At 49.1% G+C, this 12,326-nt stretch overlaps 2 protein-coding genes across 3 annotated transcripts in view; both read right to left on the minus strand.

Moving 5' to 3' along the window:
• Positions 1-11,547, minus strand: part of LOC142260572 (germinal-center associated nuclear protein-like) — a 95,342-nt gene extending 83,795 nt beyond the window's left edge. For both annotated transcript variants that reach the window (XM_075331998.1, XM_075331997.1), the window contains exons 1-4: positions 11,362-11,547; positions 11,109-11,248; positions 10,695-10,892; positions 8,693-8,961 (exon numbers count right to left, since the gene is read on the minus strand). In XM_075331998.1, coding sequence (XP_075188113.1) covers positions 8,693-8,961; positions 10,695-10,892; positions 11,109-11,248; positions 11,362-11,428 — 674 coding nt within the window. In that variant the 5' untranslated portion in view covers positions 11,429-11,547. The remainder of the gene's footprint in view (positions 1-8,692; positions 8,962-10,694; positions 10,893-11,108; positions 11,249-11,361) is intronic.
• An 83-nt stretch (positions 11,548-11,630) lies between these two features.
• LOC142260568 (uncharacterized) overlaps positions 11,631-12,326 on the minus strand; it is a 59,079-nt gene continuing 58,383 nt past the window's right edge. Inside the window, exon 5 of the mRNA XM_075331995.1 lies at positions 11,631-11,749. Within this exon, the coding sequence (XP_075188110.1) occupies positions 11,631-11,749 (119 nt within the window). The remainder of the gene's footprint in view (positions 11,750-12,326) is intronic.

Below are 12,326 nucleotides of genomic sequence, written 5' to 3' on the forward strand. Positions count from 1 at the left end.
ATTGGGAGACCCAGACAATTGGGTGTATAGCTTCTGCCTCCGGAGGCCACACAAAGTATTACACTCAAAAGTGTAACCCCTCCCCTCTGCCTATACACCCTCCCGTGCATCACGGGCTCCTCAGTTTTGGTGCAAAAGCAGGAAGGAGGAAACTTATAAATTGGTCTAAGGTAAATTCAATCCGAAGGATGTTCGGAGAACTGAAAACCAGGAAACAATTGAACATGAACAACATGTGTACACAAAAGAACAACCAGCCCGAAGGGCATAGGGGCGGGTGCTGGGTCTCCCAATAGGAGCTAGAAGAAAAGGAATTTACGGTAAGTAAACAAAATTCCCTTCTTCTTTGTCGCTCCATTGGGAGACCCAGACAATTGGGACGTCCAAAAGCAGTCCCTGGGTGGGTAAAAGAATACCTTGATAGCAAGAGCCGACACGACTCCCTCTTACAGGTGGGCCACCGCCGCCTGAAGGACTCGCCTACCTAGACTGGCATCTGCCGAAGCATAGGCATGCACTCGATAGTGCTTCGTGAAAGTGTGCAGACTAGACCACGTAGCTGCCTGACACACCTGTAGAGCCGTCGCCTGGTGCCGCAATGCCCAGGACGCCCCCACTGCTCTGGTAGAATGGGCTTTCAGCCCCGAAGGAATCGGAAGCCCCGAAGAACGGTAAGCTTCAAGAATCGGTTCCTTGATCCACCGAGCCAAGGTTGACTTGGAAGCCTGCGAACCTTTACGCTGACCAGCAACAAGGACAAAGAGCGCATCTGAACGGCGCAGGGGCGCTGTGTGAGACACGTAGAACCGGAGTGCTCTCACTAGATCTAATGAGTGCAAATCCTTTTCAAATCGGTGAATTGGATTAGGGCAAAATGAAGGTAAGGTGATATCTTGATTGAGATGAAAAGGAGATACCACCTTAGGAAGAAATTCCGGGACAGGACGCAGAACCACCTTATCCTGGTGAAAAACCAGGAAGGGGGCTTTGCATGACAGCGCTGCAAGCTCCGACACTCTTCGGAGTGATGTAACTGCCACTAGAAATGCCACCTTCTGCGAAAGACGTGATAATGAGACATCCCGCAGCGGCTCAAAAGGTGGTTTCTGAAGAGCCGTTAGCACCCTGTTAAGGTCCCAGGGTTCCAACGGGCGCTTGTAAGGTGGGACTATGTGGCAAACTCCCTGCAGGAACGTGAGGACCTGCGGAAGCCTTGCCAGGCGCTTTTGAAAGAATACTGAGAGCGCCGATACTTGTCCTTTGAGAGAGCCAAGTGACAACCCCTTGTCCATTCCGGATTGAAGGAAGGAAAGAAAAGTGGGTAAGGCAAAAGGCCAGGGAGTAAAACCATTATCAGAGCACCAGGACAAGAAGATCCGCCAAGACCTGTAATAGATCTTGGCGGACGTCGGTTTCCTGGCCTGTCTCATAGTGGCAATGACATCCTGAGACAACCCTGAAGCCGCTAGGAGCCAGGACTCAATGGCCACACAGTCAGGTTGAGGGCCGCAGAATTCAGATGGAAAAACGGCCCTTGCGACAGCAAGTCTGGGCGGTCTGGAAGCGCCCACGGCTGACCCACGGCGAGATGCCACAGATTCGGGTACCACGACCGCCTCGGCCAGTCTGGAGCAACGAGAATGGCGCGACGGCAGTCGGACCTGATCTTGCGTAACACTCTGGGCAGCATTGCCAGAGGAGGAAACACATAAGGCAGTCGAAACTGCGACCAATCCTGGACTAACGCGTCCGCCGCCAGAGCTCTGTGATCCTGAGACCGTGCCATGAATGCCGGGACCTTGTTGTTGTGCCGTGACGCCATGAGATCGACGTCCGGCGTTCCCCAGCGGCGACAGATCTCTCGAAACACTTCTGGGTGCAGGGACCATTCCACCGCATCCATGCCCTGACGACTGAGAAAATCTGCTTCCCAGTTTTCTACGCCCGGAATGTGAACTGCGGAGATGGTGGATGCTGTGGCTTCCACCCACTGCAGAATTCGCCGGACTTCCTGGAAGGCTTGACGACTCCGCGTGCCGCCTTGGTGGTTGATGTATGCGACGGCAGTGGCGTTGTCCGACTGGATACGAATCTGCCTGCCCTCCAGCAACTGCTGGAAAGCCAATAGGGCCAGATACACTGCCCTTATCTCCAGGACATTGATCTGAAGGGAAGACTCTATCGGAGTCCAGGTTCCCTGAGCCCTGTGATGAAGGAACACCGCTCCCCACCCTGACAGGCTCACGTCCGTAGTGACCACAGCCCAGGTTGGGGGCAGGAAGGATTTTCCCTGCGATAGAGAAGTGGGACGAAGCCACCACTGAAGAGACGTCTTGGTTGCAGGGGAAAGAGAGACGTTCCTGTCGAGAGAGGTCGACCTCCTGTCCCATTTGTGGAGAATGTCCCACTGGAGTGGGCGCAGATGGCATTGCGCGAAGGGCACTGCCTCCATCGCTGCCACCATCTTCCCCAGGAAGTGCATGAGGCGTCTCAAGGGGTGTGACTGACTCTGAAGCAGAGCTTGCACCCCTGCCTGCAGTGACAGCTGTTTGTCCAGCGGTAGTTTGACTATCGCTGACTGTGTATGAAACTCCATCCCAAGATAGGTCAAAGACTGGGTCGGAGTCAACTTGGATTTTGGGAAGTTGATGAGACACCCGAACCGCTGGAGGGTCTCCAGAGCGACGGAAAGGCTGTGTTGACACGCCACCTGAGAAGGTGCCCTGACCAGGAGATCATCTAAGTAGGGAATCACCGAGTGGCCCTGAGAGTGCAGGACCGCCACGACGGATGCCATGACTTTGGTGAAAACCCGTGGGGCTGTCGCCAGGCCGAAAGGCAATGCCACGAACTGAAGGTGTTCGTCCCTGATGGCGAAACGCAAGAAGCGTTGATGTTCTGGTGCGATCGGCACATGGAGATAAGCATCCTTGATGTCGATCGATGCGAGGAAGTCTCCTTGTGACATCGAGGCGATGACAGAGCGGAGAGATTCCATCCAGAATCGTCTGGTGCTCACGTGTTTGTTGAGCAATTTGAGGTCCAGAACGGGACGGAATGATCCGTCCTTCTTTGGTACCACAAACCGGTTGGAGTAAAAACCGCGGCCCTGTTCCTGAATGGGAACGGGGGTCACAACTCCTTCTTTTTTCAGAGCGTCCACTGCCTGAAAAAGTGCGTCTGCCCGCGCAGGGGGCGGGGAGGTTCTGAAGAAACGAGTCGGAGGACGAGAGCTGAACTCTATCCTGTAACCGTGAGACAGGATGTCTCTCACCCATCGGTCTTGAACCTGTGGCCACCAGGCGTCGCAAAAGCGGGAGAGCCTGCCACCGACCGAGGATGCGGTTCGGGGATGCCGAGAGTCATGAGGAGGCCGCCTTGGAGGCAGTGCCTCCGGCGGCCTTTTGGGGGCGTGACTTAGCCCGCCACGCATAGGAGTTCCTCTGGCCTTTCTCCTGTCTATTGGACGAGGAAGATTGTGGCTTGGCGGAGGGACGAAAGGACCGAAACCTCGATTGTATTTTCCGTTGCTGAGGTCTCTTAGGTTTGGACTGGGGTAAGGAGGAGTCCTTTCCCTTGGATTCCTTAATAATCTCATCCAATCGTTCGCCAAACAATCTTCGCCCGAAAACGGCAAACCGGTTAAGAACCTCTTGGAAGCCGAGTCTGCCTTCCATTCACGCAGCCACATGGCCCTGCGGACTGCAACAGAATTAGCGGATGCCACCGCTGTACGGCTAGCAGAGTCTAGGACTGCGTTCATGGCGTAGGAAGAAAACGCCGACGCCTGAGAAGTCAAAGATGCAACCTGCGGAGCAGACGTACGTGTGACTGCATTAATCTCAGCCAAACAAGCTGAGATAGCTTGTAGTGCCCACACGGCTGCAAAAGCCGGAGCAAAGGACGCTCCCGTGGCCTCATAGATGGATTTCACCAGGAGCTCTATCTGCCTGTCAGTGGCATCTTTTAGTGATGAGCCATCTGCAACCGAAACCACAGATCTAGCCGCCAATCTAGAGACTGGAGGATCCACCTTGGGACATTGAGCCCAACCCTTAACTACGTCAGCGGGGAAGGGGTAACGTGTGTCAGTAAGGCGCTTAGTAAAGCGCTTGTCCGGAACCGCTCTGGGCTTCTGGACGGCATCCCTGAAATTAGAGTGATCAAAAAATGCACTCCGTGTACGTTTGGGGAACCGAAACTGGTGTTTCTCCTGCTGAGAGGCCGACTCTTCTATAGGTGGAGGCGGGGGAGAAAGATCTAACACCTGATTGATGGAGGAGATAAGATTATTCACTAAAGCGTCCCCTTCAGGGGTATCAAGATTGAGGGCAACGTCAGGGTCCGAGCCCTGAGCTGCTACCTCCGCCTCGTCCTCCAGAGAGTCCTCCAGCTGGGAACCCGAACAGCGTGAAGAAGTCGGGGAAGATTCCAAGCGAGCCCGCTTAGCTGGTCTGGGACTGTGGTCCGTGGAGGAGTCCTCCACATGAGATCTAGGGCCCACCCCGGCCGGGGTGGACCGAGAGGGACCTGGAGGCGCCGATCCAACAGGGTCCGGGGCCTGTGTAAGGACCGGTCTGGACTGCAGGGCTTCTAGCAGCTTGGCAGACCATTTGTCCATAGACTGAGCCATGGATTGTGAGAGTGACTCAGAGAGCTTTTCAGCAAAAACAGCAAACTCTGTCCCTGCCACCTGGACCGGGGGAGCATGGGGGTCTACCTGAGCCGAGGGGCCCACTAGTGACCGAGGCTCCGGCTGAGCAAGCGTAACAGGGGCCGAGCATTGCTCACAGTGAGGGTAGGTGGAACCCGCAGGTAACATAGCCCCACAAGAGGTACATGTCGCAAAAAAGCTCTGTGCTTTAGTGCCCTTGCTCCTTGTGGGCGACATGCTGTTGTCTCCTAGGAGCGTGATCACTGAGGGTATATGGGAAAGGGTATACAGCCCGGCCGAACAGAAATATGTATATATATACGTATCTATACCGGCACCCCAGGGGGACCAACACCGAGTGACCGGTGTGGCTTACCGACCGCTAAAAAGCGGGGTGTGTGTCCTCCAGATTCCCTGCCTTGGTCTCCCAGAGCTGCAGAGCTGTTCTCTGTGATTCTCCACCGGCAGCATGTCAGAAAAAATGGCTGCCGGAGCTCTCAGGTGAGGAGCGGAGCCGTGGGCGGCGTCTGGAAAAGTGCGGGAATCTGGGGTCCCCACAGTGATCAGTGAGGGGGGAGTGAGCATACAGGATGCCCCGGCCCTCACATCCGACGTCAGGTCAGCTGTCCCGCCCCTATTCTGATAGACAGGTCCGGGGGCGGGAGTTTTTGCCACTAGGCCGCGATGAAGCCGGGGACTAAATTTAAGACCGCGGCCGACAAGCAGGCGCGGTCGGCGCGGAAGTCCCCGGTCTGCACAAATCATCAGCCAGTTGTAGCGTCCGGGAACCAGGCGCTCCACACACAGTCCCCATGGGGACACAGAGTACCTCATAGTTGCAGGGCCCGGTCCCTGAGGCTAGATAGGCTCCTGTCCAGCAGATTCCCACAGGGGCTGCGGAGGGAGCACGGTCCCAGATCCTGGATGACCGCTTAGGATCCCACTTCTCCCAGAGCCGCCAAGGGATGGTGAAGGAAACACGGCATGTGGCTCCAGCCTGTGTACCCGCAATGGGTACCTCAACCTTAACAACACCGCCGACGTAGTGGGGTGAGAAGGGAGCATGCCGGGGGCCCCGTGGGGGCCCTCTTTTCTTCCAACCGATAGAATCAGCAGCTACTGCTGACTAACATGGGAATGCATGAGTGGATGTGTGCCTCCTTCCACACAAAGCATAAAACTGAGGAGCCCGTGATGCACGGGAGGGTGTATAGGCAGAGGGGAGGGGTTACACTTTTGAGTGTAATACTTTGTGTGGCCTCCGGAGGCAGAAGCTATACACCCAATTGTCTGGGTCTCCCAATGGAGCGACAAAGAAATTGTTCTCTGTATAAAGGCAGCAAAGGAAAGTTTTCCTCTTGCTGAAATAGATGGTAGATGAAATAACTCCTATTTCAAATTCCAGCCCGGCCGCTGATTTGCAAGTTGGGTGGTAACCCACGTCTTGTGTATGGTAATACGCATGTGGCTTTTTTTTAAGGGTTTCTCCATATAATATTTATATATATATATATATATATCTCTATCATATGGCCTTTATAAACATCCATTTTAAGCCCTAACACTTTCATAATTTGCTGTATTGTAAAATTCTCTTCAGTTCTCTTTATCCGGTCTTTTTTTTTTTTTTCTTTACTTCCTGTGATGTTCCATTTAAGGAGAATCTTAAAAGGACGTCACAGAAGGATGGCCCTGCGGTAACTTCCCCACAGCTTCTCTCCCACCCGAGATAGGACATCATAAGGAGGAGGTGGTGCTGCTGTCAGTTACCATCACTTCTGTCAGTCTTCCCCTGATGATGTCCAATTCTGATGATGCAGAAGTGACAACAGTTTCAGTAGCCACCACACTTCTATCCCGGTCACCCTCATCTTCATTCATCGGAACCACAATGCCTGCTTCTAACACTGCAGTTTCTTTCCATAAACTAAGACGCCATCATAGGGCAGTGATAGCAGAAAGATGAGTGACAGCAGTGCCGTCCCACAGCTTTTATTACTGCCCTAAAACGAATAGTCATCATGAGGGATTTGCTTATGTCACTCACCCTGCTTCTATCAACACCCCTTCATGTCTCATTTCAGGCAAAAAGATGGCTGTGTCAGAAGCAGGGTGTCACGATGTGACTCTAGGAAAACGAGTCACACTAGGCTATCCCTAACTTTAGGATTACCCCTAATGGTGAAGCTGACCAAGTGTCGTGCCTGGCTATGCTCCTGACCCGAACTAATCTGATTTCCCCCCTCCCACCAGGGAAGGAAGGGGCAAGAGGCAGATAAAACACATATAAAGGCAGACAGGGGAAAATCAAAAAACTCTGACATACTGAAAATTCAAGGAACAAACAAACAATGAGAGACTCAGGAGAAAAGCAAGCGCAGGAAGGTAGCAACAAAGAGACGACAAGGGATACCTTCACAACTGCACTCAGAAACAAATACTACAGCCACCAGTTAGTCTGGATCACAAAACCTCCCCAGATCAGCTTAGAGAAACTACAGTGGGCATAAATGGTAGGATCTAGGCAGCATATATAGGAGGGGAGCAGATGTGATTGGCTCCCACACAACATGTGATTAAAGGAGACTAACAAACAGACCAGCTGAGATTAACTCTTGCTAGTCTGCCTATGAACTACCAATCTGTTGGTCGAAGCCAGAGTCACCCTGCACTCATCAAAGACATCAGAGAAGTTATCAGGCGGAGTGTCAGAATCTGTAGTCTGAAACAGATCCCGCCGCCATGATGGTTGGTGATGTATGTAAAAACCTCCATGTCACACAGGGCCTGAGGTGGTGGCGAGCAAAGATGGCGGAGGCAGAAGTGTGGTGTTGGCCACTGAAAATGCGGGAAGCAGCGGTTAAAAACTAAGGTCACGTTTTCCATCACCCCTCCTAAAACAGACCATCATCAGGAAGCGGCGATGATAGTAGCTGTAGTAAGAGACCTCAGCGCTGCCTCCAAATGACGTCCTTTTCCAGGAGGGGTGATAGAAGCTGCAGAGAAGTGACTTTAGGGCCAGCCTCCTATGGCGTCCTATTTGAGACGTCTGGACAATGACCCAAAGCACACCTCCAAATTATGCATGAACTATTTAGGGAAAAAGCAGGCAGCTGGTATTCTATCTGTAATGGAGTGGCCAGCCCAGATCTCAACCCTATTGAGCTGTTGTGGGTGCAGCTTGAAGGTATGGTGCGCAAAAAGTGCCCATCAAGCCAATCCAACTTCTGGAAGCATGGGGTGAAATATCTCCAGATTACCTCCGCAAATTAACAGCTCGAATGCCAAAGGTCTGCAAAGCTGGAATTGCTGCAAAGGAGCATTCTGTGACGAAAGCAAAGTTTGAAGGAGAAAATTATTATTTCAAGTAAAAATCATTATTTCTAACCTCGTCAATGTCTGGACTATATTTTGTATTCATTATGCAACTCATTTGATAAATAAAAGTATGATTTTTCATGAGAAAAGACAAAATTGTCTTGGTGACCCCAAACCTTTGAACTGTAGTGTGTACATATATAGTACAGGCACCATTGACACTTCTATGGGCATTATTGTGACTTGTATGTACTTTATCGCTTTGGGAAACACAGGAGACCACGTGTGTATGCTGCTGACACTCGGAAAAAAAAGTTGACTCCTTTTCAGCATAGTTACCCACCAACCGGCGCCAAGGTGGTCAGTTTTGGCTTCCTGATAGTAGGAGGTGGACATGGCGTCTGGGTTCGACCCGTCTCTACCTTCAATCTTTCCAATTTTTCTTTCAGATTCTGCTTGTGAGGCAAACAGTGTAATTACCCACTTATCCCATCTAAAGTCTAAGAGAACAGGGTGAAACCTGTCACACAGTACCCTTTCTGGTTTGCAGGGCAAGACTCCAACCTCCAACACATGAAGAGGTGAGCAGGCAGACAGTCCTTGCCCCTTCCCCTCCAGCGCGATTGTCCACCACAGCGAGATGGTGCCAGGAACAGACGGTCCACACCCCCAGGATCTCTATCCAGTCACTCAATGCATGAAAAGAAAGCAAGATTTTACCTGAGAATATCTCCCTTGTTGAGGTTGAGTAAAACACTGTAGCCCCTAAACTCAGGTTCACAAGGACAGGTCTCGCCATGATTTTGTAGGTCCTGGTACATTTCCTTTAGGCTCTGCAAACACTTTGTCAAATTCTCATTATTTATTTTGGGATCAAATGAGGACATCGGCTCCTCACAAAGCTCATATGCACAGTGAATGTGAAACCGCATACACTTCTCCATCAAAGACACAGTAAATTTATCACACAAGTGCTGCTGTGTAATATCCTAAAAAGAAAAGAAAAATAAGAAAAATTCTACACACCTATTATAAAACATGAGTCATTGCTAACCCTCGTTGCCCTGCTTTACCGTCCCATATCCTCCCCTTTAAGACTGGAGGGGAAAATAACATTTTTCACCTTTTTGCCTCAATCTGTCATTCCTTGTAGAATTTCTCTGTATTTATATACTTCTCTATATTTTTACTTTCTTAAGGTCATTAATTAATTCATCTGCTTCTGGCACTTCACTGACTACCCACTTCTTAAAGGGATTGTCCAGATTTGAGATGAAAGTCTGCAGTCACTCTGGAGTTCTGAATCTTAACAGAGCATGAACCGTAAATCGGTCAGGATTCCCCGATGCCAATAGCAAAAGTGGGTGGTCACATGACCACAAATATAAGATTTACATACTTACGGCCACACTCAGACTAGACATGAGCGGCCTTGCTCAATACAAGTGAATTGAGTGAGGTCGAGTAAGTCTAGTCGGCACGTGAATGCATGTATGCAAACTGAATACTAGTGGTCATATAAATACTTGCTCTCATCACCGGAGAATCCGGAGCGTGCATGCACTGTAAGGACTCAGAAGTTTAGTCACTAAAAGTGACTGCAGGCTTTAATCTAAAACCTAGACAAACCCTTTAACAAACTGAAGTCTTGCTTGAATAATGGTGGTGTCACACACAGCGACGACGACAACGACATCGCTGCTAAGTCGCCATTTTCTGTGACGTAGCAACAACTTCCACAGCGACGTCGCTGTGTGTGACACATTACAACGATCAGACCCCTGCTGCGAGATCGCTGCTCGCTCTTGAATATTTCAGGTCATTTTTTGATCGATTCTATCCCGCTGCGCCACATGCATCCTTATGTTTAACACAGCAGCAGCGACGGTCGCGACGACTTTGAAGGCAGTGACGTAGGACTGAAGGAAGGACACGGGCGTGTTTTTGCGGTGTATTTTACAACGCCCCCACGACTCCGATTGGTGGTCATAACAGCGTTCCGATTGGGTAACTTGCCGAAGGCGTTACAGTGATTTCATTTTTTAAGTTCCATTCTTTGTTCCACGTAGTAGAGTCTCTGTCTGGTGTTGCTAGTGTGTCGTTCTTTGTGTCTTCCTTTGTTTGGCATGGTCACCCAATCAGGCACCGCTGTAGTGATCACCAATCGGAACAGAGGGGCGTGAAAAAGGCAACGCAAAAGCGCTGTAGCGATCACCAATCGGAACAGAGGGGCGTGAAAAGAGGCAACGCAAAACATGTCTAGGAGTAAACACCCCGCCTCTATCAAGGTCTGAGTCGTCGCACAGCGACGCGTGTGACACGTCCCAATGACCGTCGAGGTCGCTATGATCGCTGCTCCGTCTCTGCTGAAAATTACATGTTTGACAGCTAACTAGCGATCATGTAAGGTCGCTGTTACGTCACAGGAAATGGTGACGTAACAGCAACGTTGTTGTCGTTGTGTATGAACCCAGCTTAAGGGATCTATTAACACCATTTCTTTTTCTCTTTGTTTTCTCTAATCCAGTTATCACAAAAAAATTAACAATTCTAGCAGCAAAGGGATCACATTATGCTGATTTTTTTTTTATTCCTAAACTACAGTAATATCTCTAAAAATTAAACTTAGTTAACAAATTGACATTAGTCTGGTTAAAAAGTCATCCGGATTAGCCAAGAAAAACTATTTGATAAATACATAGCTTTCAGTAAAGCTTCTCACCTTCCGTATTCCACGTGTTCGGTTCCAAACAAAATCATACCAATCTCGGTAATTATCCTCTCCCTGATCCATGATATTGGTCACCATATAATCCATAGTCATACACAGCACTGGTAACGGGCGCAATTCATGTGCTAGGGGCTCCTCTTGATCTGCTGAAGATCGACTGTATTCTTTAATGGCAGCCGCATGGTCCAACTTTGAAAGGAAGGAATTATGCAAGTTATTTTCCATCCATAATGTAGACCATTAATAGTAAACAGAACATTAAAAATTATACAAATGACTGACCTTTTTTGGGTGATAAACATGACATGCTCAAAACATTTGGAGGAAGGAAGAGGAAGGATACAATTGGAAAAGTGCTGTAGAATATGTTGGCGCTACTGAAGTAAAAGTTAATTTAATAATTACCTTGTCTGTTCCTGGAAGGAACTCATAGATGCTAAGTTGATTGCGAGTATCCCGCATGTATCTCTCCTTTTCAGGGCACATGTCAGGACAGGTTCCCACAAAAACTTTGGCTTGATCTAACCCAGTTCGTTTAACTCGAGCTACAAAAATAGGACAAACGTGTTTAGAAAATGTCCATTTCTTTTATGGTTACAAAAAAAAACTTCTTTAGTTACTCAAATAATTGCAAAACTTTCACAGATCCTTTCAATACCTTGTCTCAATATCTTGTCCCTCTGGTCTAGGAGACGATATTTCTCCTCGGAGGTCTCTGCTGCCATTCCCACAAGATGCAGAAGTGAAGGAGGCAAAGACACCGCAGAGTCAGAAGGTGGTGATGGGATATCAGTATTTTGAACACTAAACTGAAGATTCTTGGGAAATGTAGCCTTTTTAAGAGAAGATCTGAAATACAGCCAAAAAATAGTTTAGAATAAGGGGAAAAAAAAAGGTTGTAATTGTATGATTCCGAGTGTTTTAGAATTACCCCTTTAGTCCTTGGAGAAGAGGTTTGCATACAGGCGAGACGGCTGGAATGCCTTTCTGCTCACTTTGTCTGACTTCTCTCTCCCCTGTTTGAGCCCCTTTTTTCTTTGCAGGACCTAAAAAATATGAAGTATTAGGCTAGGTTCACAGGTCCTGCAATCATCCGTTATGGATTTATTAGCAAAAAAATTCTGCAAAAAAAACTTTTTTGTCTGTTAAATAACGGATGTCGGCCGGATCAGTTTTTAACATGTGGAGTCTATGGGGGATGGTTGTAAAAGGATAAGGCACAGCCAATATAGTGGAGGTATATCGAGGTGCACTTGTTGGTTTCCAAACCGTAAGTCAATCAAACAGGTACAAGGCACTCTCAAGGGTTAATTTTCATATAATTTATTCCAAAATAGTTTTAAACATGTGACGTTTCAGCCACTAGATGGCCTTCATCAGACAACTGGTATCATAAACTGGCCAAAATTGGAGTGTCAAGGCAACGGTGTCCACCGCTATGCTGCGTCCACAGCATAGCGGTGGACACCGTTGCCTTGACAGTCCAATTTTGGCCAGTTTATGATACCAGTTGTCTGATGAAGGCCACCTAGTGGCTGAAACGTCACACGTTTAAAACTATTTTGGATTAAATTATATGAAAATTAACCCTTGAGAGTGCCTTGTACCTGTTTGATTGACTTA

The sequence above is a fragment of the Anomaloglossus baeobatrachus genome, unplaced genomic scaffold (assembly GCF_048569485.1).
Source record: "Anomaloglossus baeobatrachus isolate aAnoBae1 unplaced genomic scaffold, aAnoBae1.hap1 Scaffold_133, whole genome shotgun sequence".
Classification (NCBI taxonomy): domain Eukaryota; kingdom Metazoa; phylum Chordata; class Amphibia; order Anura; family Aromobatidae; genus Anomaloglossus; species Anomaloglossus baeobatrachus.